Source organism: Sorex araneus, chromosome 11 (genome assembly GCF_027595985.1).
Source record: "Sorex araneus isolate mSorAra2 chromosome 11, mSorAra2.pri, whole genome shotgun sequence".
Classification (NCBI taxonomy): Eukaryota; Metazoa; Chordata; class Mammalia; order Eulipotyphla; family Soricidae; genus Sorex; species Sorex araneus.
In genome coordinates, this window is record NC_073312.1 from 24,273,011 (window position 1) to 24,296,417 (window position 23,407).

A 23,407-nucleotide genomic window follows, 5' to 3' on the forward strand; every position below is an offset into this window, starting at 1 on the left:
TGTGGCTGTCCTCTTCCAGAACCCTCTCCAGGGTACTGATGGGAGCTGAGCCAGGCTTTGAGGATCCCTCCATCCCCCCCAGCCTCGTCCCCTTCTGAGAAAGGGCCAGGCCTGGCTGTGCTCCAGCATAAACTCCCACAAGACAAGAGATAACACAGAGTCAAGGTGAAGGGCAACGGTCCCTTTAAAGGCCTCCTTGCGCCCGGGAGCTGTTCCTCCACCCGCCACCATGTGGGAGCTACTGACGCTCTTGATGCTCAGTCTCACCTACTTCTTTTGGCCCAAGCTAAAGTCCCGTGGTGCCAAGTACCCCAAAAGCCTCCCGTCCCTGCCCCTGGTGGGCAGCCTGCCGTTCCTCCCCCGGGATGCCCAGCAACACTTGAACTTCTTCAACCTGCAGAAGAAATACGGCCCCATCTATTCCTTTCGGCTGGGCTCCAAGACAACAGTGATGGTTGGTCACCACCAGCTGGCCAAGGAGGTGCTGATCAAGAAGGGCCGGGAGTTCTCTGGGCGGCCCCGCATGGTAAGCAGCGCCCCCCTTCCCCCCTTCTGGTCTCCGTCCTCCTCTCCACAGCCAGGGCCGTGGTGCTGCTCAGCCAAGAGCAGCAGCAGCCCCAGGAAGCAGGACAGTCGTTCTCCCCCGATTCTGCTGCTGGCTCTGGGTGCAGAGAGACCCCTCGGACCCTTGTTTCAGAGTCTGAGCCTGCAGCCCCTGGCAGGCAGAATGTGGGGGGGTGGGGCATGGGGGGTGGGGAGTGGGGAGAAACTCCTTTCCAGGAAGCCCCATCCTAGACATCTGGCTGGCCCCTTGCAGGGCGGCTCTGAGCCTGAATTTCCAGAGTGAAGGGAGAGAACTGCCTCACAGGGCCCAGGAAGGAGCTTTTAGGACGCTCCTTTCTGTGTGGACCATGGGAGGGGTGGGGGCAGGTTGGGGGGACATTGCTGCTCTCTGTGGGGGGGGTGGGGGCGCAGTGGGGGGGCGCTGAGGCATGGCCCGGCCCCTGCACGGCTCTGCTGGTAACTGCTGCAGCTCCCGGGTGGCCTGGCCCAGGGACTCACTCCCAGGCCGCTGCTTGTGGCCAGCAGGTCCCTATTTCCAGGGATGCTGAGGAGTTCCTGGGGGGCGGAAGTGCAGACTGACCACCCAGAGGTGCTCCCACTCAGCCCTGGCCTCAGTGTCAGGCAGCACCCCTCGCCTCTCTCTCTCTCTCTCTCTCTCACTTTCCCTCGGCGGGTCCAAGGTCAGCTGCCTCCCCCATGCAGGTGAGACAGGGAGGCAGGTGCAATCACAGGGGTCTGCGGGTCAAGGGTGGGCGAGGGAGACTTAGGAGCCACCTCGGGAGGGGCAGCTTGCCCAAGTCCATGCTGGGTGGATGAGACTCCTGAGCTTTCCAGAGGTGGCCCAGGCGGGCGGGCCAGGGAAGGCAGGAGTCTCCGGGCTAAACACCTGCTCCCCGCACCCAGCCCCCCCCCCACGGACAGCAAAGAGACCCACGGGCACCCGGGGCTACACTGGCACCCAGGGCCCCGCCTGCTAACTGTCTCTCTGCTGGGACTGGCAGTGGGGGTGGCCAGGTGAGGGTGAGCGCCTTCGGGGCAGGCGTGCAGCAGAGGGCAGGCCCCTGTCCCGTGGGAGGGGGAACGTGGGCAGGAGGCCCAGGGCAAGCCGGGCAGGTGGCACAGCTCTTTCCTGTGTTTCTTGCTCTCTAAAGACAACGCTGGACATCCTGTCAGACAACCAGAAGGGTGTCGCTTTCGCGGACCACGGTGCCCATTGGCAGCTGCATCGGAGGCTGGTGCAGGCTACCTTCACCCTCTTCAAGGACGGCAGCCAGAAGCTGGAGAAGACCAGTAAGCCCCCACCCAGCCAATCTACACACACATACCAGTAACCCCCTCACCCCGGGAGAGAGGGGGTAGGTGAGGGAGAAAAGGCGGGCAGAGGACGGAGGGGTTACGCAGCGTTAAGTGGGCCCTTTTCTTGGCCTCTTCTGCCACCTAGTGGCCATCTGCTGCCTGTCCCTGGCAAAGATGCCCAGGCTGACCACCCGCCTCATCTCTCTCTCTCTCCCCTCAGTCTGTCGGGAAGTCCGTTTACTGTGCGATTCCCTGGCCACCCAGGATGGGAAGTCCTTAAATCTGTACGAGCCCATCTTCATGGCGATGACCAACGTCATCAGCGAGTGCTGCTTCAGCCTCTCTTACAAGCGCAGGGACCCGGAACTCCAAACCATACAGATATACAATGCTGGCATCCTGGAGGCTCTGAGCCATAACACTATTGTGGACGTCTTCCCTGGGCTAAAGGTGAGCGTGAGACCACAGCCGGCCACAGATCCCTCCCACGCACCCCCCCCCACACAGCCACAGAGAGCCGCGCCTGCGCTCCTGCCACTTTTTTTTGTGACTCCACGTTTGAATACTCCGACAATGGCTCTCATTGCCAATTGCCCTAGTGGCTTGAGCCCCTCCACATGCATCAGCCACGCAGCCCTGCTCCCTGGGAGCGAGGGGGCTTTCAATCCTCATCTGGCAAATGAGAAAAGACGCCTTGGGAAGTGAAAGAACGCGCCCAATGCTTTAGAATCACTTCTGTCTCACTCCAAACATGGGGCAGGTACTTGCAGTAACACTGCCTATCCCATCCCGTCCCCACCCCTCTCCCCGGCATCCCATGTGGGCCCCTGACCACCAAAAGGAATAGTTCCTGAGTACCGAGCCAGGAGTAAGCCCTAGCGTTGCCGGGTGTGGCCCAAAACAAATTTAAAAAACTTTTTGTTAAACTGACCACCTCCCATCTGGGGCTTGATGTTTGTTAGAGCGGGGCGGGGAAGTGGAGGCACCCCCTTCTTCCTTCTACGGAACTGTCTTACTTGTCCCATTCTGCATCCCCGCATCCATCTGGGTTGAAGGTCGGGTTGGAGCAGGAATTCCTGAGACAGAAAGCTAGGATCACGGGACAAAGCGATACTACAGCGGGTGAGGCACTTATCTTGCCTGTGGCTGACCCAGGTTCCATCCCCCCGCATATGGCCCCCAAACTCAGAGCCTTCAGCTCCACCAGGCGTGTCCCCCAAACAAACAACAACAACCAAAACAGAAATCTAGGATCTTTCTCTTGGAGAATTTGAGTAGCCGGTGAAAAAGGGGTGGATTTGATATTTCTTACTGCCTTTTTCAGATTTTCCCTAATAAAACCCTGGAAAAGATGAAGAGCTGTGTTAAAATTCGAAATGAACTGCTGAATAAAATCTTTGAAAACTACAAGGTAGGTGAGGCCCTGAACACTGTCAGGTGTGCAAATAAAGCCCCCAAACAAAGCACAAGTAGCAGGTGATAGCGCCAAAGTGAGTCCAGGGGCCGGAGCGATAGCACAGCGGGTAGGGCCTTGCACGCGGCCGACCCGGGTTCGATCCCCGGCATCCCATATGGTTCCTCAAGCACTGCCAGGAGTAATTCCTGAGTGCAAAGCCAGGAGTAACCCCTGAGCATCGCTGGGTGTGACCCAAAAAGCAAAAAAAAACCAAAAAAACAAAGTGAGTCCAGATTAGGTTAGGAGAGTCGGGGACTAGGGCTGGGGTCCTTTGGGAAATGCCGTGTTTCTCCACCCCATGGTGGGAGCCCCGCAGGGCACTGCAGACGGGGATGCATCCTTATCACACTAGTCCTGAGCACATTCTCCCAACCTTTCCCCACCAGGAGACCTACACCGGCGACTCAACCAGGAATATGCTGGACATACTGATCCAAGCCAAGATGAACCTGGACAATAACAACGCCGCCTCGAACCAGAACTCCACACTGCTTTCCGATGAGCATATTCTGGGCACCATAGGCGACATCTTTGGGGCCGGCGTGGAGACCACCGTGTCCACGACGCAGTGGCTGATCGCCTACCTGCTCCATCACCCTCAGGTGGGCTTCCCTGCTCCCGGCCCCAAGTCTGGCCCCGGAGGGGAGAGGGACACGGCCCTTGGGCCTTCTGTGTGGTCATTCCGGAAGCCGCCAGCAGGAGGCTCTGGGCCAGCTCTTCTGGATGTGACCTGAGAACCCTGTTAAGCTCGCTGGTCACATACACCCTGCTCTGGCCCTCAGCTGATGAAGAGGATCCAGGAGGAGATTGACCAGAATGTGGGTTTCAACCGGACGCCGACGATCGGTGACCGGCACCGCCTCCTGCTGCTGGAGGCCACCATCCGTGAGGTGCTCCGCATCAGGCCCGTGGCCCCGCTGCTCATCCCCCACAAGGCCATTGTTGACTCCAGGTGCGTCTTCCCCTTTCCCAGCCCCAAGGTGCCCTCCTCCGGACTTCCGGTCTGCCTAAGGACCTGCCCTGTGGTCAGTCCCCCTGCAAGGTCCATCTTATTTCCCTTGACCCACCACGTGTCCACCCCCCCACCCCTGAGGGACTGCTCCAGAGAACTGCTGGCCACCCTGGACACACAAGCTCTGGAGAGAAAACTGGGGTGCCCTCTGCTCTCAGAGCTGCTAGACATACCCAGTTCCCACAGTCAGGCCACGTGATTTGAGTGGTCACGTTCACACACAGACAGGGGAGGGCAGAGGGGGGTGGGTTCTGAGAGAAAGAGGAAGAGTGTGGGTGAGGGAGGAAACCCCCATAGATACCTCCCTCCACCGACCATGGCAGCTCCCAGCTGAGTGGGGGGGGAGAAAATAACATCCCCCCCCCTCAGACCCACGTCCCTCTCTGCTGCAGCATCGGTGACTATGCCGTGGACAAGGACACAAATATCATCATCAACCTGTGGGCACTGCATCACGATGAGAAGGAGTGGGCCCAGCCCGACCAGTTCAGACCCGGTGAGCCCCCCACTGCCCACCCGCCTCCTTTCTGACTTCCTCTCCCCAGCGGCTCTCCAAAAGCTCCTGGTTCTAGCCGCAGGGACCTGACAACCCCCACCCCCGCTCCCGTCACCCCGCCATGCCTGCCCTAGGCTGAGCCTCACTTATAGCAGCTCCATCTCCCATGTCACCAAGTCTCCTGTCCAGGAAGCTGACCCCAGTTGCTAGCGCCTCCTTTCCACCCTTCCCTGGGTGACTGAGGGCCACTGGGCAGCTGGCCCACCTGCCTGCACGCCCACCTCGGCCCCTGACCCCTGCCGCCTGCGTCCACAGAGCGCTTCTTGGACCAGACCCGGAGCCACCTCATCAATCCCTCCATGAGCTACCTGCCCTTCGGGGCGGGTCCCCGCTCCTGCCTGGGCGAGCTCTTGGCCCGCCAGGAGATCTTCCTGACCATCGCCTGGATGCTGCAGCGGTTCGACCTGGAGGTCCCAGATGACAGCCCGCTGCCCTGCCTGGACGGGCAGCTCAAGGTGGTCTTCCTGATCGAAGCTTTCAAAGTGAAGGTCAAGATACGCCAGGCCTGGCGAGAGGCCCAGGGCGAGGGGAGCCTCTGAGGCCTCCGGGGGTGGAGGGAGCCCCCAGCTCCCACCTGGAAGGCCCAAGCAGAGACCCCGCGGTGCTGCCTCCCGGGGCTGAGGCCGAGTGCTTGAGCGAGTTTCCCTTCACCCCGGCAGCTCTCGCACTCACCTCTTGGTCTAACACGGTTACGTTCTTGCTGCCGTTCTCTCTGTCCGGCGCCTGGCCTGCTGGGTGCCCCCCGCTCTCCTTCCCTCCTGCCGGGGAGACCACATTCCTGTAAAAACCCACAAATAAATGTGAGTTTAGAAGCTCCCTGGACTGTCCTCATGTTATTCACGGAGGGGGATGGGAGCCAAGGGGAGGTGCAGCCCTGGGGTGCGGGAGACGTCCCGCTCTGAGAAGCGGCGGGAGAGGCCAGGATGGTGGACACAGAGCCAGGGAAGGAGCAGGGCCCTGCCGATGTTCTCGAGAGGGACATGATCCCATGGCACCTTTGGAAACAGCAGGGAATTAAGGGGTCCCTTTGTTTTGTCTCGAGTGGGGGACCCCCTCAGCAGTACCCAGGGGACGCGGGGTCGATTTCCAGGGATACTCGGCCAACTGGGCGGGACAGCTCAGTACTCGGGCCAGTGCCGGGGATGGAGTGTGGTGGCCTGTGCAGGGAGGCATGCACCCCTGACTCCTGAGCTGTCTCGCGGCTGAGTTGAGATTGTCATCCAGGATGGTGGGAAGTCACCGGAGGGCTTAGGCTTGTGAGAGGGGAGATCTGGTTTCTGGTTTAGAAAGATCAGTGCCTGGGCTAGAGAGAAAGAGCAGAGGTAAAGGCGTTTGCCTGGCATGTGAAAACAAACCGCAATTCACCCCCCCAATTTAATCCTGGCCTGTGCTGGCCAGTGAGCTGGGGTCTTGTCCAAGAGCCTCTAGTTTAGGAGGATCCATGGGCTCTGTGTGTGTGTGTGTGTGTGTGTGTGTGTGTGTGTGTGTGTGTGTGTGTGTGTGTGTAGGGGGAGGTAGGGGTGAACCTAGGGAGAGGCTGACCTCACAGCAAGTGTGCAGGAAAGGGTTAACCTGGAAGTCCCTGTCCCTCTGTCCCGGCCTCTCTCCACTCCCAGCGAGTGGAGAGGTGAACCGGAAGGGAGTCAGTGACCCACATGTGCCCGGGGGCCTTCAGTGAAGGCCATTAACTGCGGGCTGAGTCTCCTGCAAAGCAGTGGGTGAGTCTGACTGGGCTGGGGACAATCTCAGGCCATGGAAGTGCCTTGGAGGGGGAGGGGAAGCAAGGCCTTTCCTTTTACCAGAGGGGACTGAGGGCCGGGCAGGGGAGGGCCGAGTGGCCCTGACTCAGCAGGGCTTCAGGGCTGCGGGGCCTTTGTGAGGGAGCCACAAGCCCGCGGAGACCTGCCACCCTCCTTCTGTTCTAGGAAGCCTGTCCCCACCCTCAGGCCCCAGGCTGCCCCTCACGGCTTGCAGCCCCCCAGCAGCGCCTCCTCCTGCTGCTGACCCCCCCCCGTGCATCTGGGCCTCCAAACCCCCAAGGGGACACCACCCACCGCTCTGTCTCTGAAGTGTAGCATGGTGCCCCGCATCTTCTGCTTTCGGATTTTGGGTCACAGTCAGCAATGCTCAGGGCTTATTCGTGGCTCTGCACTCAGGGTTCACTCCTGGTGGGGCTCGGGAAACCCTACAGGTGCGGGATCGATCAGTGCCCCACCCTGTCCTAGCTCTCCGCCATTTGAAACATTGTAACAATCAGCTCTGGGGAGGTGAATGCAGGGCGATGTGGAGGGGCAGTCCCCAGAGTCCCCACTCAGACTGGAAGGGGACCTTCTGGGAGATCCTGCTGTGGATGTGGCGGCTGAGAACTCGTGAATGCTCTGGTTGGCCAGTGGTGGCCACAAACCTGGAGGCAAACGGTCACTAGCTCTTGTAGGTATCAGAGAGCATCTCAGGAGGAGGCTGGAGGGTGGGGTAGGAAGAGGACCAGACGAGGGGGACCTGTCCGCCTGTGGGGGGCAAGAAGGGTGGTCAGGCTGTGGAGGCAGCTCTCCAGGGGCGTGCAGCGTCTATAGACTAACCCTGGGCAGTTCATTTGGGGGGTCACCTCTGACTTGGGGGCTTCTCCTAACTCATTGCTCAGGTCAACTGGTGGTGCTCAGGGGACTGTGTGGTGCCAGGGAAAGGACTGCCCTCCCGCCGCACCCCACCCCGCGCCACACACACACAAACACAGACACACACAAAGCCTATGCTCAGCTCTTGAACTCTAGAACTCTCTCTCTCTTCTTTATTTTCTTTGCCATTTTGGGTCACACCTGGCGATGCACAGGGGTCACTCCTGGCTCTGCACTCAGGAATTACTCCTGGTGGCGCTCGGGGGACCCTATGGGATGCTGGAAATCGAACCCAGGTCGGCCGCGTGCAAGGCCGAGGGCAAGGCCCTACCCGCTGTGCTATGGCTCCAGCCCCAACCTTCGTTTCTTTGCACGTTTTCTTGGTCACACCCAGCTGTACTCCTGACTCTGCCCTCCAGGGTCACTCCTGGTGATGCTCGGGTGTCGGGAGATGGAACCGGGTGGTGCCACGTGTGAAGTGAGTGCCCCGCCCGCTGTGTCACCCCTCCAGCCCTTCCTAGGCCTTCTGAAGCCTCTGTTTTCTCCTCCACAATATCTGAGGTGTGTGGAAGAAGTGCCAGCGGGGACAGAGTGGGAGCACAAGGGTGAGGCCCCTGCCCTTGCATGCGGTCCACCCTGGCTCCATCTCTAGCACCACCGGAGTCACTCCTGAGCACAGAGCCGAGCTCCGAGCTTTGTGGCCTCCGAGCACTGCTGGATGTGACCCCCCAAACTGCAAACAAAGTAACGCCAAACTTGGCCTGTTGTGGAGGGTCAATACGCACCTACAGAATGTGTCCGGAGGGCCTGCTTCCCTGGCCCCCCTATGCTGGCTCGACCTGCTGCACTCGCTCTTAAACAGTCCTGGAAGGGCCGGAGCGATAGCACAGCAGGTAGGGCATTTGCCTTGCATGCGGCCGGCCCGGGTTCGATTCTCAGCATCCCATATGGTCCCCTGAGCACCGCCAGGGGTAATTCCTGAGTGCAGAGCCAGGAATAACCCCTGTGCATCGGCTGGTGTGACCCAAAAAGCAAAAAAAAAACCAGTCCTGGAAGCACTTCATGCAGACACCCCAGAAGTTACCAGTGTGGTCGGGAGGGGGTGTGGGCATGTCCAGCTGGGCCATCCTCAGGAAGTAACTCCGGGAACCTGCCCCTAAACTCCCCTGGCCATGCCCGCTGACCTTCTGCTTTCCCGCAGAGCCAGGGCCAGCAGGTGAGGACAAGGAGAGCCCAGGAACCAGCTTCCCAGGGAACCAACACGCAGAGCTGGCCACGTGGGAGTGACAGAGCCAGCCTCTGTCTCCTCAGAGGAGAAATGCTCTTTTCTGGGGGGAGGGGGTCACACCCAGTGATGCAACAGGGGTTATTCCTTCCTGGCTCTGCACTCAGGAATTACTCCTGGCGGTGCTCAGGGATATAGGATATATGGGATATATGGGATGCTGGGAATCGAACCTGGGTCGGCCGCATGCAAGGCAAACACCCTACCCGCTGTGCTACCGCTCCAGCCCCAGGGGAGAAACACTCTTGAGAGGAAAAGACACAAAGGGCTGGAACACCTGAGCCTACAACAGCCTGTTGGTCCTCCTGTGACCCCAGGCCCAGCTCACCTCCAATGAACAGCCAGCACACTGCTGGACACCAGGGGGTGTCTCGCCAAGATGAGTGTCCTGGGCTGATTCCCTGGGCCGAGCACCTGTGGGGGAGGGGGCGGGAACCCCCATCACTCAGAATTCTTACCAGGAGCCCAGGGGAGGGGGGGCTCTTTTCAAACTTCGGGTTCTAGCTTCGGGATACCTGTTCTTACTTTCCAGGAGTCTGACTGTGACCTGTTTGCGAGGCTTAACCAAGCACCCCAAACATTACAGGGTGGTGGTGGGGGGGTTCTGGGAGGATTCCTAGAACAGAATGTAGCCTCCAAGGTTGGAGGAGGGAAGCTGGTTCTCCCCCATTTCTGTCCCAGGAGGGTCTCTGTGTAGCGAGGGGAAAGGAGGGGACTCTGTTTGGGACCTGAAGGTATGACACGCCCAAGATGTTCAAAGGGAAAAAGGAAAGTGAATACACTGGGCGGGGGGACGCGGAGGGGAAAGGAAAGGAGCAGCAGCAGAGTTTGGGGGACTCATTTTATTGAGGCTTCTCACAGTGGTTAGCGCCACTCGGTCTTCAGGACAATCACAGCACAGGAAGTGCGTCTCCCAGGCTGCCCAAGTCTGGCTAGCGGAATCTTATTGCTTAGGATACACGTATTCACAAGGCCCGGCGAGGGGGCGTGCCTCCGGCAGGAACATGACGGCACCGGCAAGCCCCCCACCCCCACCCCCAGGATCCCGGCCCCTCGGGAGTCCTTGGAGCCCTCATTTCGGCGTCAGTCCACGCAGGGGAGCCTCCTGGGTGCTCCGGCCTCTCCTCCTCCTCGGGGTAGAGCCAACAGTGAGCACTGCGGTGGGGGTCCCCCGCCACTACACGCTGGGGTGCTCGCGTTCGTCCGGGTGATCACTGAACTAACTGAAGGACTCAATTCGGTTCAACGGATGTCCTCTGAGACGCGACAGTGAGCCACGCGGGAATTTTTCTTCTGGTCAAGGCCAAAGGGGCAGGTCTCGCCGTCGGCTGGGCCTCGGCGCAGGAAGGCAGGAACACCCCCTGCCTGGCGATTCTGGGTGGGGTCCTGTCTGAGCCCCAGCGAGGCCCCGCTTGTCCCGGACAAGTCAATCACTCCTCTGCCTGGTGCTCCAGCATCACTTCCGATCCCAGGAGCGGGTGGGCACCCCGGGGGGACCCGGAGTGGCTCTGGAAGGCAGAGAGGTTCAGAGCACGCTTCCATTCACAGGGGCCAGGACACAGGCCCCCGGGATGGGGTGGGGCCGGGCGTTCCCCCAGAGCACTGTGCCAACTGCAGTGATGGGTCGAGTCAAACCTCTACGCAGAGCCAGTGTCTTTGGCGGGCACAGGGCGGGCTGCCGTCCACACGAGGCCACTGAAGGTGCCCGGGCCCACATTTGTTCCGTAAACAGTAAATGTGTAAAATAAACGTGGGGTCGGTGGGTGCTGCATGGCGGCCATTCAAAGTATATTCACAGGAAAACAGGGCCGGGGGCACCCCCACGGCACGCACACGCACACACACGTTACCCAAAAGAGTCACCAGATACAAGCTTCACTTTGTTCAACAAGGGGTTTTGGTTTTGTGGAACCCAAATGCAGACACTTGTTTACCTCACAGCCTTGGATGTGTCTATTTGAGTGTATGTGTCTGTATATATATATATATATATTTTTTTTTTTTTCCCTTTCTTACCATAACATCAATGTCTAGTCTGAGTATCTCCGTTCAGGAGTGGAGAACAGGCGGAACAGGGAATGTCCTTCTCAGCCGTAAGCTTGCTCTGTTGAGATTCTTGCCATCACAGCTCACTGCAAACCATCTCCGGTCCCGGGCATCCTGCAGCGCACCCCCTCCTCCGACCTGAGCCGCTGGGACTCTGCACAGAGGTTCCGAACACTCCGGAAGGGCTGAGGCCAGTGGAGGGAGGGGCATGGAAACCACACATAACTAAGACCGGCCCCCCCTACCCCCCCTACCCCCACAACCCCCCCACCCTCCGCCCCAAAGTGGTCAGTTTAAAACAAACAAAAAAAAGAAAATAACTTGAGAATCAACGAAAACATCCCATCCCATGTGAGGGCTCAGTTCGGGGCCACCCTTTCTCCAGACCCTCAGAGCCTCACATCCGTGGGAGACGATGGCCTGCAGGCCGTGCCTGGGGCGCGGGGAGGCGCGGGCCCCGAGGCACACAGAACGTCGAGGGGCAGAGGTGCAGAGCGGTGGCCAGAGCCCCACAGGGCCAGGCTCCCTGCGGCCAGCTCCAGGAACAGTGCTCGCCTCTCCATCCCACGATGATCGGCTGGGTGAAGCCTCCCCGGCGGGAAGGACCTTGTTTTCAGCTCGCTTTTGTTTCATTTTTAAAAAAGAAAATCCAAAAAAGAAGGCAGTGAAATAAATCTATCTCCTGGGTGGCCACCAGCCAGAACCTGCTGGCAGGGGCCCCTCCTGGACGCAGGGAGCAGGCCGACCCCCAGCTGCCTTCGAGGGTCAGCCAGGGGCTGGCTCTGCAGAGGCACGGGGTGAGCGCACCCGGGCCACGCCTCTGCGGGCCCCCTTCTTCACCCAGGCCTCAGAGCTGCCACCTCTCCTGGCCGGAACACAGCCAGAGCACACACCGCAGCTCTGCCAAGAGGCACCTCTGGGCACCGTCTCTGCCCATCCTCCTGGGCTCGGACGCTCTGACACACAGACACACACGCACGCAACACACTCTCCAGGGAGCAAGTTCTGAGATACAATTTGAAACTGGGAGAGGTGGGGAAGGCGGCCGGGGTAAGGAATGAGTCACGGAACCGACTTCTCAGCCCTCCACAATACTGAGATTCCGGGCGGGGAGGTGGCCGGACCCACCCAGCGGCGCCTGGAGATGAGGAAAAATGCAGGAGAGGAGAGAGGGGGGAAAAAAAAACCAAAATAAAACACCAAAAACCAAAGAACAGAGCGGCTGGGCCACCTTCTCGGGAACATCACTGAATGCTTCTCTTGCTGCTCCAGGTGGGGGGCTGGCGCGCCCCCGCCCGGCTCCCGGGGGGCCAGGCAGGGTCTGCTCTAGCTGGGGGAGCCGCTTCCCTGCGAGTTCGGGGAGTCCTGCTCGTTGATGGTGTTCAGCAGCAGGCCGGCGGGTGGACGGGGCAGGTGCGGGTGCCCGGGCTCGCGGGCCTGCCCCTCGGGGGGCTGGCAGAGACCTTCCTCCTCATCGCAGGGGGGCCGCACGTGACAGCTGTCACAGAAAGCCACGGGCCCGTCCAGCGCATCGTCGATGAGGGCGCTGAACTCTTTGAGGTCGTCGTCGTCGTCTTCGGTGTGGCCCCGGTTGCACACGCACACCTCGATGCCCGAGTCGCCAGTGAAGCGGCGGTGGCGGCCCGGCGTCTTGTCCTTGGCGTCGGGGAGGGCGCCGCCCGGCTCGGAGCCGCGGTCCCGCAGCGGCTCCTCCTCGGGGTTCCCGGACTCGGTGTCCAGGCTGGCCCCGGGGCTGGCCGCGCCGCTGGGCTCCTGGCCGGGGGGCTTGGCGGCGGCCAAGGCGACCGGCATGTCGACGGGCTCAGGGTCGGCGGTGCTCGGGGGTCTGGTGCTGCTCCGGCTGGGCGCTGCCCGGGGGCTGCCCTGAACCCCCGGGGGGTCCCTGCTGGGCTCGGCTGCGGCAGGGGGGCTGCCGCCCGCCTGGCCGCATGGGGGCGAGAGCTGCTGCTGGAGCTGGAAGGCACTGTAGGGCGGGGGAGGAGTCGGAGGCCGGTCCACCACTTCCTCATAAGGAGGTAGTAAATAGTTTGGCAAAAACCCTACAAGGGGAGAGGCAGGAGGAGAAATCACCGCACTGGCCACCGTCGGGGCACCCCGCCAGGCTCCCGGCGCACAGACCCTCTCCCCACCCCAGATGCCCACCCCTGGCTGTGCCCCAGGGGGCTGGAGCAGGGGGTCCCGCTGCGCGCCGGCAGATGGACAAAGTCGCTTCCGGGTAGGAAGCGAGCATGAATTGGGGGCGGTCAGGGGTGACCAGGGGCTGGCTTCCGCCTGGGAGGAGCTCTTCCCGTCAGGCTCAGGGTCCCCCGACTTCCTGTCCAACACACGACCCCCAGATCTAGGCAAGAAGCAGAGGACCTTCTCCGGAACGCAACTGGTGGGGGTCTGGAAAGGCCAGCCAACCTCATCCGACCGGGTCCGAGCCATATGGGGAGGTGGGGTGGGCTGTCACCAAACGCCCCGGACCTAAGCGCGCCGCCCCGCACCGCACGGTGACCGCGCGCATTGGCTGAGCGGCCGTGAGCGAGAGCGCATGCGCGCGCGCCGGGATGCTCCGAAATGCGCCGGGATGCACCCCCGCTCATCTGCCGCACGGTCGCGGGACCCCTGGGGCACCGCGAGTGCTGGGTCTCAGGAGGTGCCCCCCATTCTAACACCCCTCCCCGCCCACCAGAACAGGGCGCCCTGACATGCGGGTTCGCCGCGTCCCGAGGGTACGTACTGAATGCTCCGGGATGCAGCCCCGCGCATCTGCCACACGGTCGCGGGACCCCTGGGGCACTGGAGTGCTGGGTCTCAGGAGGTCCCCCCCATTCTAACACCCCTCCCCGCCCACCAGAACAAGGCGCCCCGACGTACGGGTTCGCCGCATCCCGAGGGTACGTACTGAATGCTCCGAAATGCAGCCCCGCGCATCTGCCGCACGGTCGCGGGAGCCCTGGGGCACCGCGAGTGCTGGGTCTCAGGAGGTTCCCCCCCCCATTCTAACACCCTTCGCCGCCCACCAGAACAGGGCGCCCCGAAACGCGGGTTCGCCGCGTCCCGAGGGTACGTACTGAAGTAGAAGGGCAACGCCGAGAAGCTGTGCGCTTCCCGGTAGGCGATCAGGTTGATCTCACGCTGGCGCTGCTGGGCCTGGAGCCGGTGCTTGGCCCTGCGATGGTGGCAGACGCAGCAGCAGCTCAGGATGATGATGATGGTCCATACCAGCCAGAACCCTGCGAGGCGAGGCAGAGGGGGAGGCAGGGGGCACCCGGTGAACACCAGCCTGGGTGCTCATGTTCTTCCTTCTCGGGTTCTGGGCCATATCTGGTTGTTGATGCTCGGGGGGACCAAACCTGCGCCTCCCCCAAGGAAAACATCCATTCCAGCCTGTTGAGCTATTTCTCCAGCCCTTCTGCACAGATACATAGTACCGTCGTGCTAATGTGGGCCTCTTGGTAATCTCGGTTATGTTGCTGGAGTTGTCTTTTAGTGTGTTTTTGGGGCCATACTCGCAATGCTCAGGGGACCATATGGGATTTGGGGGGTTTTGAACCCAAGTCAGCTGCAAGGCAAGCGCCCTACCCACTGTACTATCACTGTGGCCCCTGAATGGGTTTGCTATTATGTGCCATTGTTCATTCCTTTTGTTTCTTTATATGCCACGTATAAATGTTAAATTTTCTCATTTTGGGGGGAGGAAGGGGAATTGGATCCCACCTGGAATCATTCCTGGTGGAGCTTGGGCAACCCCACGTGGTACCAGGGATGGAACTGGGGTCAGCTGCATACAACCCCTGTACTAGTTCTCTGGCCCAGAATAAGGTTTAATTTTCTTAAGTTTGTACCAGTGTGAATGCCACATGGGCTAGAAGAGGGCAGGGATGCAGCAATGGCTGTAAAGGAGGTCACTGACTCTGGGGCCACTGCAGGGACCGGGGGAGAAGGCATGAGCTCCAGCACGGCCGAGCACCGGGACGCAATCCACGCACTTGCCTTCCACGAAAGCTGCGCTCCACCCACCCTGTGCCCTGCCAGCCAGCTTCCAGCCCATCATGGCATGGCCCCAAGCGCAGGGCTTGCTGCTAACACCAAACTGTTCTACTGCAAAGAGCCCTAGGAAATCTCCACAGATTCCTGGCTGGAAGGGGCCTCAGGGGAGCCGTCTGATAAAGGCATTCTTCGTGTCCTTCAGCCATCACCGTCAAGACCAGAGCTTTTCTCTATCAGGCATCCTCCAAGAGTCACTAATGGGAGAGGCTGGGAAAAAAAAAATCCTAACGGCCTCAGTTCACTTCCTCCCTTGAGAGGACAAATGACTTCCTCTGCATACAATCTCTCGGCTGCCACCCGCAACCTACTCTTGACCCCTTTGGCCCGTGGCGGCAGCTTCCCCTTCTTCCGGCCGGTCGGCTCTGGGGAGAGGCGGAGGAGCTTAGGCAAGGGGAAAGTGGGGGAAAGGCCGACGGCCCTCTCTTCTCCTCTACCACCCTCTTCTCTTGGATCATGCTCAGAGGAATTTAGCAAACCCCAGTAGGACAGCCCCTCAGTCTTCTGAGTACGCAGGAAAGGCTTCTAAACATTCCTCTTTGATTAATGAGCAAGTTTGTTTTAAAGAGTATCCATATACAAACACACATGTAGGAGGGGAAGATGGGAAGGTAAAATAGTGTTTTAGAGTATTAGATTTAAGAATTATCTGAGTGCTGTAAGTAGGTAAAGGGATAGACAGGATAACCTTTCAGTATCTGTATTGCAAACCATAATGCCCCAGAGGGGAGGGGGGAGAGTGGAAGAGTGGGGGGAGGGGGAAGAAAAGTGCCTGTTGAGGCAGGTAGGTGGTGGGTGGGAGGGAAACCGGGGACACTGGTGGTAGGAAGTGTACAGTGGTGAAGGGATGGTTATATGACTGAAACCCAATCATGAACAACCTTGTAATTGTGTGTCTGTGATTCAATTAAAAAATGTTTTAATGTTATAAAATAAAGCATACAATATTTAAAAGTAAATAAAGGATAACACTGTGGACAGGCTTGTACATTCTCTGAAAACATATATTGAAATAGGAATCACTTAAAATTACGCAAAGGATACCATTTTCGACATATAAAGATCTTTCTGATAGGAAAAGAAACAAACACATTACAATACAGTATAAAATAGCATGTGGGGAAGAAGCTAGAGCAATAGTAGAACGAGTTCACATGGCCGATCTGGGTTCGATCACCAGCACCCATGTGATCCTTCCAGCCCTCCCAGGAGTGATCCCAGAGCACAGCGCCTGGAGCCAGAGCACCACTGGGTGTGGCAAGTAAAGGAAAAAAAAAAAAAAGCAGCTGCAGAATCACAAAGGGAGGGCCCAGCCGGAGTGTCTGCCTTTCCATGTTCAGTTCTTGGCACTCTAGGTATGTTTTTGGATCCAATTTTTAACTTTGAAGGAAAGTACAAGGGACGAAGAAACAGTGTAGTAGTAGGTAAAGTATGTGTCTTGCAGGTAACTGACCTAGGCTGACTCCTCGACTCCACTAGGAATGACCCTTCGGCACAGGCTGAGGGAAGCCCGGAGCAGGCCGGGTGCGGTCCAAACCGTGTCCCCCCCCCCCCCCCAGACGATGGCCATGGAGCTGAAGACCAGCTTCCTCCTAAATAACACAGTGGACTCTCTAATAGTAGATTCTGCAGTTTTTTGCTTGCCTACTTTTCCTAATTTTTTTCTAAGAGTTGTCTTAGGAAGAAAAAGAATGGTTTGTTTTTACGTTTTGTGTTTTTTTTCTCTTTTATTTATTTTTTTCTTTTGGGTCACACCCAGCTTAGGGCCTACTGGCTCTGCACTCAGGAATTACTCCTGGCAGTGCTCAGGGGACCATATGGGACGCCGAGGATAGAACCTAGGTTGGCTGTGTGCAAGGCAAATGCCCTTCCTGCTGTGGTATCACTCTGGCCCTTTTTTTTTCTTTTTTTAACAAATGGTTTTCATCAATTAAAAAAAAAATTATCATCTGTTGTTCATTGATTTCCTCGAGCGGGCACCAGTAATGTCTCCATTGTGAGACTTGTTACTGTTTTTGGCATATCGAGTATGCCACGGGTAGCCTGCCAGGCTCTGCCGTGCGGGCGAGATACTCTCGGTAGCTTGCCCGGCTCTCCCAGAGGGATGGAGGAATCAAACCCAGGTTGGCCAAGTGCAAGGCAAAAGCTGTACCCGCTGTGCTATCGCTCCAGTTTTTTTTTTTTAAATCAATAAAATAAATTCTAAAGCAAATTATTGAGATTTATGGTCTATTCTTTCTCTTGTCCTGAAAAATTTCTATTTGTTTCCATTACCAGTGCTACATGTACATGTATTTTAAAACATCTGCTTTGTCATTATAATTTTCTATTTAGAATCCTTGGAGGTGGGGAGATAGCGCCAGGGTAAGGGACCAATCTGGTTTGATCCGGCACCTCACTGGTCCCCCGGCTCCACCAGGAGTGATCCCCGAGCACAGCAAGGAGTGAGTCCAAAATAAAAAAAAAAATAGATTTGGGCTGGAGCGATAGCACAGCGGGTAGGGCGTTTGCCTTGCACGCGGCCGACCCGGGTTCGATCCCCAGCATCCCATATGGTCCCCTGAGCACCGCCAGGAGTAACTCCTGAGTGCAAAGCCAGGAGTAACCCCTGTGCATCGCCGGGTGAGACCCAAAAAGCAAAAAAAAAAAAAAAGAAAGAAAGAAAAAGATTTGACTGATCCTCACAAGTACAGATTGGCCGGGGAATGATCTCATCAAAGCAGGTTCTCCCCAATTTTAGCGGGGTATGTGGGGGTTTCTGTGTGAAATCTAGACCAGACCCCTTGAGATGTACAAACCTTTTTTTTTCCCCTCTAGATTTCTCCAACGAGGAGGACAGATTTCAAAAGCAAGGCTTGTAGGCCCAGGGATGTGGCCTGGTGGTAGTACACTTACCTTACAGGCTAAGTTAGCACATTTTATCCCTGGCAACACCCCACATGCCACCTGTGATTCCAAGTGACACACACACACACACAGAGTGAGATCTCTACACTCTACATGACAACTGTGATTCCAAGTCTATTCCAAGTCTCTCTCTCTCTCTCTCTCTCTCTCTCTCTCTCTCTCACACACACACACACACACTCCACTCCTCCACTCCACATGACAACTGCGATTCCAAGTCTCTCTCTCTCTCTCTCTCTCTCTCTCTCTCTCTCTCTCTCTCTCTCACACACACACACACACACACACACACACACACACACACACACACACACAGAGAGAGTGAGGACCCTATACCCTGCATCTTAAGTGTATGAGACCCTGGTCACTCTGATAACAGGGGGAAGGGGAAGAATAAACAAACAAACAAAAAAAAAAATGAAAAGGGAACCCTAATGAAAAGAGACAAAGACCTTGCCCCCAGACACACACCTACCCAGAGACCACATTCCAATTTTCAAAACCCGTGACCTCATGGTAGGAAGCATTTGTCATGCTAAGCAAAATGGAAAACATGTTTTTTAAAAACACTGACAATCCAGCGTAGGAACTGAGTCATGTGCCCAGAGTCCGCTATAAACTCTCAGGGAAAACACCACTCCCCCACGGGCAGGAAATTCCTCCTTAGAAAAGCCAAAGCAGACTGTAAATTATCTCCTTCTCTCCCACAGAGTGACGGGGGACCTCCCTGCCCCACTGAAGTGCTCCGTAGGGGCCCCTGACACTGCCACCGTAGAAAAGGTCTGGTTTGGGGAGAGAAAGACTGTATAGGAAAAAAAAAAAAGAAAGACTGTATAGGATCTGAGCCAGAGACAGTACAGTCGGTAGGGCACTTGCCTTGCCATGAGTGATCCCTGAGCACAGCTGGGTGTGGCCCAACCCCCAGCGACCTCCTAAAAAAAGACAAAGAAGGGGCTGGAGCGATAGCATAGCGGGTAGGGCATTTGCCTTGCACGCGGCCGACCCGGGTTCGATTCCCAGCATCCCATATGGTCCCCTGAGCACCGCCAGAAGTAATTCCTGAGTGCAGAGTCAGGAATGACCCCTGTGCATCGCCGGGTGTGACCTAAAAAGAAAAAAAAAAAAAAAAAGGAAGGAAGGAAGGAAGTTAGGTAGCAGGTGAAAAACCAGCAATGTGGGGCCAAAGTGATAGTACAGCAGGTAGGGCATTTGCCTTGCACGCTGCAGACCCAGGTTCAATCCCTGGCATCCCATATGGTCCCCTAGGTACCTCCAGGAATAATTCCTCAGCACAGAGCCAGGAGCAACCCGTGAGGATTGCCGAGTGTGACTCCCCCCCCCCAAAAAAAAAACACCCAAAAAGAAAGCCAGCAGTGTTAGGTTGCTAAAAACCAGGAACCTGCTTGCTCTAGAAACATTCCCTTTCTCCCAACTAACACCCCAAATGGGGGGAAATGGTGCTGAAGGAAAGTTACCCTAGATGACCTATCTCTACATCAGTCTGTGGGGAGAAAGGCCCAGGACGGGAGCTGGGAGACCCGGATCCACGCTGCTCCCGTGGCTGGCCGCCCTCGGTGCTCACGTGTCCAGGGAGACGGGCTGAGGTGGGCACGAACAAGCACACTCTATGCCTCAGTCCACCCGGTGGTCTGGAAGGGGAGCAGCTCTGGAGTCGCACACAGCTCCTCCTTCCCAGATGCGACCAATCAAGTTGCCTGACTGGGCCCTGACACCAGAGCTAGAGGTGGCACCGGGGCAGGTGCTGTTGGAGGGAAATGCAGTGCTCCTCAGCAAGACGGCCTCGCTCAGTGCGCAGCACGTGGGAGAGTGTGTGGCCACGAGCACCTCCAGCTCCGCCCAGGCCAGGCCGGCTTCTCTGCTCTTGCCCACAGCACTGGGCCTGCACCGCTACTCCTGTGTTCCCAGGCCGTCCTGGGGGTGGGGGGGGGACGCCCACTCCTCCCTCTGCGGGACTGAGGCCTCTGCCGTGCTTTATGGCCCATTTCAGATGCCACCTCTTCCACACAGCCTGCCAGAGTCCTGCCAGAGGAAGCGAACTCTCCTCTGAATGCTCACAGTCACTCTGGGACCCTGCCAGGAGAGAGCCTTGAAGGCCAGGCTCAACTTCCAGAGGCCACAGCGCCCAGTAATAAACGTTAGAATTGCAAATTCTTGGGTTTACTTCGATCAGGGAATCAAGAACTCTGTGTGTGTGGGGGGGGGGGGGTGGGCATGCAGGCATACACAACACACATAACAGCAGGCATTCACAACACACACAACAGTCCGTAGCACATGGTTTGAAAATTCAGCTTGGCAGAAGTGAAAAGACCAGTGAAAGCCACACTTTCTCCCCCATTTTCCTTCCTCGTGGGCAACTCTGGGTAAGGAAGTGCTCTGTCAGATGGGATCTCCACCAAGGATCTCCTGGCTCCGGCTTTTTTCCTTCCGAAAGAAAGAAACCAAACGAATAACCCAAATCCCTGCCTTTCACAGTGCAAGCGAAGTTGAGAGGCAGCTTGCGGGGATGGGGCTCAAAGGAACAAAAGCTGAGGAGACCCCGAGGAGTCTTGTTCCAGCACCCCAACATCCGCCTGCTGGGAAGCCAGGCTCAGGGCAGCCAGCTCCTGCAGCAGCCCCCCGGGGCACGGAGGAAAGTCTGCTCTGGCCTTCCAGAACGGGGACCGCGCCTGTGGCGGCAGGGCTGCTCTCCGCACGCAGACTCTGGCCTCCCCTTGCCCCAGCTGAGCACTGCTGAGCGCACAGGCAGTCTACAGACCCAGGGGCCAGGGTCTCGACTGCCTCCCAGCCTCCCGGCCTCCGTGGCCTCAGTGCCAAAATCTGCCCCACCCGTGGGCCGAGGCCCCGTGGATCTGAGCCTGCCGCTCCCCGCAGGGCCCCGCAACTGATGCCACCTGGGCTGGGCCCCAGAGAAACCAACTCTGTCTCCGTGGCCTCTTTAGCAGCTTGGCCTCGACTTTTGTTTTAACAAGGGGTGGGAGGGAAAATCTGAGCCCAGTGGTTATCTCCATTTTAAAACATTTAAATACGGTCTGTCCACCTGCTTGGCACCCTGTGTACCCCCCCCGCACCCCGCACCCCCTTGACCCCGCCTCCTCCCACCCACCCCAGTCACCATCAGCAATGACCACTCTGGACCCCACTGCTGCCCACACGTGTGGAAGGGCTGCGGGGACATCTTGAGCCGGTGTCCGCCACTGGGCGGGGAACCTGCACTTAAGTGACCCCACAGTTCCCAGAAGGGCAGAGCGGGCCCCAGGCCTGGAGAGGGAGGGAGGGAGGGAGCGGCCCTGTTTACAGAACACTCCCTCGGGCCCTCAGACACGGTTGCGTTTCAGAGGGAGGGATTCCCACGGCTCGGAGTCTAGCTTCCTTCCCTGGCCAAATTACAGCCCTTCCAGCTGCCGCTGACCACCAGCGGCCAGGCCAGGGATGGCGATGGGGACAGTGGGGACGCAGTGCTCAACAAGCCCGGAGTGTGCGTGTCCACTGGCGGGGGCGCGGAGAGGCCTGCGGTCAGCTGCAGGAGGCACCGGGTGGGGGCAGGGCGCAGGTGTTGCGTCGCATGCAGGAGGCCCGGTTTGATCCTGGCTGCCACAGACGGTTCCCAGAGCACTGCTCGAAGCAACCCCGAGCACAGAGTGGAGAGGAGCCCCAAGGACCGCCGGGCGTGGCCCCCAAGCCATAAATTTAAGAATATTACAAGGCGGGGGGCGGGGGGAATGAGCCAGGCACATGGCCCACCTTTCCCCTCCCAGGAGACTGACGTGGGGACACAGCCAGGCCGGCACCCTCCACCCTCCCCGTGCAGCCGCCTAGAGGGTCCTGTGGGAGAGCCGAGGTCAGAGGACAGACGAGGCAGCAGCGACACGGCCACGCTGCTCCCAGGAGCCAGGTGGCACTGCCCCGGCCTCCGCCTGCCTACCCCAGGGCTTAAGGAGGAGGATGTCCTGTGGCCTTGGGCGGACAAGCAGCGGGAGAAGCTGCCGGGGAAGATCTCGACAGTGCCAAGGCCCCGAGCACCGCTGGGAGTGAGCCCTGAGCACTACAGGGTGTGGCCCAAAATAGAGACAGAGACAGAAAGAACTGGTGAGGAAACAGGGGGCTGAGTGCTGGAATCCCCCTCTCTCTCCCAGGGGCCTCCATGGGCAGGGGGCCCCCCCAGAACGAGTATTCCTTCTCAAAGAATCCTCGGGAACCGGCTCAGCCCCTGGTGCTCTCTGGGATACTGGTGAGGATGTGGCCCGTCGCCACCCGGAGAGGCCCACTCAGCGGTCACAGCTCCTCTCCGCAGCGGGGACCGGCCTGGCCCGCTGGGCTGGCTCCCCGGGAGGAACCCGAGTCGCTGTCATTGCCCAGAGAGGGCATGACATTCCCCTAGAGAGGACTTCTGAGCCCCCCCAGGCAGAAGCTCAAGCAGGCTCTCACCCAGAGGAGTCAGCGCAATGGGCCGGAGCCCGGGCCTGGCTGGTGTCTGGCCTGGGTTCCATCCCACCCCCCCACCCCCCAATCCCGCTGAGCACTATGCCAGGAGCAGCCTGACAACAAAACAAAATAAAATAAAACAAAACAAAACATCTTGTTTCTGGAGCCTGGAAAGAGATGCTACTGGTGAGAATGAGAAGAGGCCTGACGGGCCCGAGTTTAGCGGCCAGCAGAGACGCGCAGCCCTGGGGTCCCAGCAGCCCCGGGCGGAGGCTTACACCAGAGTTCGTAGTAGTAGTTGCAGCACTGCGACTGGCCGCAGCAGTGTCCCGTGTCGCAGATGTAGCTCTGATTGTTGGTGCCCACGCAGGTTTCCTTATCCTGGAAAAGCAACAGAACGAAAGGCACTTCAGCATCCTGAGTTCCTTGAACTGCGCCCCTGACCCCCGCTCCTCCTCGTTGTTTGCGCTCCCGGAAGGGACCCCAGCCCCCTCTCTGCGGGGCGGCAGACTGTGCGCCCCCCCTGGGCCCCGCCCAGCGCAATCCGGCAGCTCCGCTGTTTGGGTTCCTTGGCGCCACAACCAAAGCACGTGAATGCCACCAGGCTACCACCAGGCCTGTGTGAAAGTGTGTAACACTGGGGAACGAGGGTGCAAATCCTGGTCACACCAACAAAGGGATGGGAAGCAGAATTTTTTTTTTTTTTAAGGAAGGGGAAAGCTTTTTTTTTTAAAGAATGACACAACAGCAATTTTAAGGGGAAAAAATTTTTATTAAAGGTAGGAGGGGTAGGCAGGATTCGATACACAAAGGCGACAGGAGTCCTTTCTCCTTTGCCAGAAAGGACTTATGTCCAAGTGGAAATGCTTCACGTTTTGGAGCTGCGGAGATGGTTCGAAAGCCTACAGCAGACTGGGGCAATAGTACGGTGGGCTGGGCAATTGCCTTGCATGTGGCCGACCCAGGTTCAATTGCCAGCTTCCGATATGGTCTCCAGTACTGCCAGGAGTAATTCCTGAGTGCAGAGCCAGGAGTAACCCAAGTCTCATCAGATGTGACCCAAAAACATATAACCCAAAACAAACAACAAAATGTCTAGAGCATGTGCTTTGCATGCAGGAACCCCAGGTTTGATTTCTGGCACCACATGGTACCACCGAGGTACCACCAA

The 23,407-nt window shown here is 58.3% G+C and overlaps 2 protein-coding genes across 4 annotated transcripts in view; one reads left to right on the forward strand and one right to left on the reverse strand.

Annotated features, from left to right (window-relative positions):
* Positions 1 to 229: 229 nt before the first annotated feature.
* LOC101555669 (steroid 17-alpha-hydroxylase/17,20 lyase) lies at positions 230 to 5,423 on the forward strand. Its single transcript, XM_004616395.2, has 8 exons — positions 230 to 526; positions 1,716 to 1,854; positions 2,081 to 2,310; positions 3,185 to 3,271; positions 3,703 to 3,918; positions 4,099 to 4,268; positions 4,721 to 4,824; positions 5,140 to 5,423. The coding sequence occupies exons 1-8, from the start codon at positions 230 to 232 to the stop codon at positions 5,421 to 5,423; spliced, it is 1,527 nt and encodes a 508-aa protein (XP_004616452.2).
* Positions 5,424 to 11,096: 5,673 nt separating this feature from the next.
* WBP1L (WW domain binding protein 1 like) overlaps positions 11,097 to 23,407 on the reverse strand; it is a 65,255-nt gene continuing 52,944 nt past the window's right edge. For all 3 annotated transcript variants that reach the window (XM_004616313.2, XM_055118860.1, XM_055118861.1), the window contains 3 exons: positions 22,515 to 22,617; positions 13,908 to 14,069; positions 11,097 to 12,890 (listed from right to left, as the gene is read on the reverse strand). In XM_004616313.2, the coding sequence (XP_004616370.1) occupies positions 12,157 to 12,890; positions 13,908 to 14,069; positions 22,515 to 22,617 (999 nt within the window). In that variant the 3' untranslated portion in view covers positions 11,097 to 12,156. The remainder of the gene's footprint in view (positions 12,891 to 13,907; positions 14,070 to 22,514; positions 22,618 to 23,407) is intronic.